At 39.5% G+C, this 3,340-nt stretch overlaps 1 protein-coding gene across 1 annotated transcript; it reads right to left on the reverse strand.

The window, feature by feature from the left end:
* LOC145895197 (serine protease 55-like) lies at positions 1 to 3,340 on the reverse strand. Its single transcript, XM_082983964.1, has 8 exons — positions 3,072 to 3,340; positions 2,821 to 2,876; positions 2,602 to 2,724; positions 2,107 to 2,245; positions 1,614 to 1,766; positions 1,257 to 1,381; positions 572 to 717; positions 1 to 339 (listed from the first exon to the last, which is right to left on the reverse strand). The coding sequence occupies exons 1-8, from the start codon at positions 3,332 to 3,334 to the stop codon at positions 70 to 72; spliced, it is 1,275 nt and encodes a 424-aa protein (XP_082840090.1). The 5' UTR covers positions 3,335 to 3,340; the 3' UTR covers positions 1 to 69.

The following is a 3,340-nucleotide window of genomic DNA, read 5'->3' on the forward strand; positions in this document are numbered from 1 at the left end:
ATCGTAATCGTTGGACTGTTCCAATCCGTCGACTGAAAACAAACAATAGCGCGAAAAAGTCACACAGATTTAATACCAAGGCTCGATCATGGAGGAGCATGGTGCTTGGCCCTCCGGAAGCAGGTAGGACTCCTGCAGATCGTTGTGGGAGGCCGCTGTGGCCGCAAAGTGGGAGAGGGCGTTTTGAGACGTAGAAACCATGTCGGCGAGGACAGAAAATCTTCCGTCGCATCTTCCCTCATTTGTATCATGTTTAAAGGAGAATATCCCGGCAAGATAGTAACTGGAACACTCGTCGGTCTTGTTCAGACGACAGAACACCGGACTTCCGCTGTCCAACTGCAAAATAACAACCACGTGACGCATACAATCCTTGACAAGTGGGCCCATGACGTCTTTTTTGGCTGTAGCTGCATAATCATATTACATATAATCATGATAAATTCTTCTTTAGGTTTTTGACAACTTCAGGAAATTAATAATTTATCTAAAGATTGGATGGAAATGAGTTTTAAGTAAGATTTAAAACAGGTTTTCTCGCAGCGTTGAGAGAAAACAAAACCTTACTTACACTGCAGCTGACGGCTCTGTTGTGGGCGTTGCTGGCGCACAGCATGTTTCCGCTGTTGTGAAGTCTTCCCCTAAGGCAGTTGTTATTAAAGTCGAGAACCATCTTTGCTTTTTGAAGTATGCTCGATATCCTCCTAATTACTCTACCTATTAACAAAAACAAGTTCGGATTAATTGGACGAATATTTTAATAGCACTTTAGGGTAATTTTTGCCGTTGCTTTTTTGAACAGACAGGCCAATTTCATGACGTTGCGAATCAGAGTGCTGATATGTTTCAAAATGACTTCAAAGCAATGTATGTTCTTGCAGGCATATGCAGGTTCAGTTCACCGCGAAGTTTTTTACATGGCGAACACAGTCATCGTGTCACGATCTTATGCTCGGACAGCATCGCGCTGAATATGAATAAGAGCCATTTGGGCCATGATACACCCGCTATACAACTAATAAACAGTCGACAGCAGGTAAATAAAGCTATGGACCATGCTCAGGATCGCGAGTTTAAACCTTATCGGACGCTTGATGTTTCATATCTCATATATATTGTTTAATAAAGTATACAATAAATATCCACTAGTTGGATATATTTAACTTAAAGTATACAATGAATATCCACTAGTTGGACGAAGAATTTAGAACTAGCTTTAAAGGAATTATTGACTGCAATTTAAAAGATATTATTACCTTTCACAGACATTCCGTGACCGATGCCGAAACACACGGGATCCACTTGTCTTTCCGCTTTTCTCCGGAGACAAAGGCGGTTTTTCTTTGTTGGTGTGACAAGTCTCAGAATGGCAAGATCCTTTCTGCACATAACAAACATAGCCGATTTGTTGAACAACGTTTACTCACTTCGTTGTCTTTGAATCGGCCGGATAATTGTCATAGTAAATTAACATTGCAGTTAACATTTTTGGATCACATTTAAAAACAGCATTCTCGTCTTCTGCCTATTTTACAACCTACCAGATTTATTTCAATGATTGTTTTGAGGTATTTCCTTACGACTACACAAAACAGGATGACTGCAAGGTGTACCTTCGTAAGTGGGGTTCGTAGTTGTTATGAGGTATATCAGCAAAATTCTGAATTTCTTTCAAGGCCCGTATTTTTCGTCGCCTAAACCCTCGGTTGTCGACCAGAATATCCATCTCGCCTATGGTAACACGTATCATTCGTAGGTCTCGATTCCTACAGAAACAAGCACATATATTCACAAGGTATTTAGAAGCATGCAAGCCATATTGCTCATTTTACTAAGTGTATATGTATGGATGTAGCTCTGTGTTCTGATCAGGGTGAAGGTCATGTGAACGCGCTTATAAACACGTTTAGAGCGTTTTTCCACCAAACAACAACGTAAATATAATAAAAATTAACTGGATTCACACAAAATTATGGATCAACACACAATCGTAGAGACTGACTTTTGGGGAAATAACTTGAGTTTATTTCTGGCATAAAACAATATCAAAACTCTCTGTGCTGTATGTTTTTTGAACTTTACACACAAACACCAACTTTCACTTACATTACACAATGAGCCGCAGTCGCTATCACGGTGTTGCTGAGCAGAGCCCCGCCACAAATAAACTTGTACCCATGCCTTTGTATCTCGAAAATTGCCACCGACCACGGGAACTCGTTCCTCGTCGCGTCAATTCCTTCTTCTGAACAAGAACGCGTTTATATTTTTGTTACTGCGCATTTTACGTGCAATGCGTGAAAATCGTGATCATGGCGATTTTAAAAATGTTGGTAGTTAGTTTTTAGGTAGCTGTAATTTAACGCATCGCCAAAACATCGTTCATAATTTAAGTGTTGTCACAGATGATGAGGTTCACAGAATTTTTGATAGTCGAAGCTTTGCAGCGAACAATCCGATTTGATACTTATAGGCGAAGTATTTGTGCTTCCGAGAAGAAAAGACACACGAAGCAGTTTGAAAACAGCTATGGGTTTAAAAAAAGTACAGCGGTTAAGCTTTTTAATATATATTATCGGGTTGAATTTCAATCAAACTCACTTATCCTTTTGTCGATTTGCTCGTTGTCCCTGCGCCGCTCTTGTCTTTGCGGGCAACACGTCTGACCGCAAGTAACGCACTCCTGATTATATGACATTGTGAAGTTTTCGGACGGGCGATATCCTGTAATTAACGCAAGTATAAGTTCCAGGAGCATTCAATAATGTTGCTATTACTGTGCAAGTATTGTGCGCCGAACTTATGGAAGAAATTTTGTACCATTTTGGCATGTTTCTCCGATTGATCCGCGATCAAAGTGGACAACTGCCTGATTCCTGAAACGAGATGAAATGTGTTTTATGTTCGGACCTTTTTTTTGTAATTTTCTTTGCTTTAATTTGTTTGTAAAGCTTTAGTTGTATAATTAAATTTAGAATAATTTGTAATAAGCGTTTTCATTTTATGCCAAACTGTGTAATTATATTTATAATTATGAACAACATTGCATTCCACCTGGTAATTAGTCATACCTAGGCCGAAAGCCATGATACGCAGACTTCGTGTTTGCCAGAAAGGTCAAAGAATAAAACGCCAAGGCTTGGAAAATTCGAATCAGCTTCAACATATTTGATGCCCAAAACTTGTTGGTAGAAGTTTCGTAATTATAAGTCCAAACGATTTTTGGAATACTTTTCCCAATATCACCTGCTATATACGTAACTAAACAGGAAACACGTCTAAGTTTGTGACAGCACACAGGAAACCTGTTGGTTAGGGGTCGACACCAAGACATTTTTCG

Source organism: Ascidia mentula, chromosome 3 (assembly GCF_947561715.1).
Source record: "Ascidia mentula chromosome 3, kaAscMent1.1, whole genome shotgun sequence".
Lineage (NCBI taxonomy): Eukaryota > Metazoa > Chordata > Ascidiacea > Phlebobranchia > Ascidiidae > Ascidia > Ascidia mentula.

What these genes read in the sequence shown, in the direction of transcription:
- LOC145895197 (XM_082983964.1), bottom strand. Translation starts at nt 3,334, where the DNA reads ATGTCTTGGTGTCGACCCCTAACCAACAGGTTTCCTGTGTGCTGTCAC. An exon ending in TATCATGGCTTTCGGCCTAG is followed by an intron (nt 2,877 to 3,071) that starts GTATGACTAATT and finishes ATCTCGTTTCAG; the next exon opens with GAATCAGGCAGTTGTCCACT. An exon ending in CGGAGAAACATGCCAAAATG is followed by an intron (nt 2,725 to 2,820) that starts GTACAAAATTTC and finishes CGTTAATTACAG; the next exon opens with GATATCGCCCGTCCGAAAAC.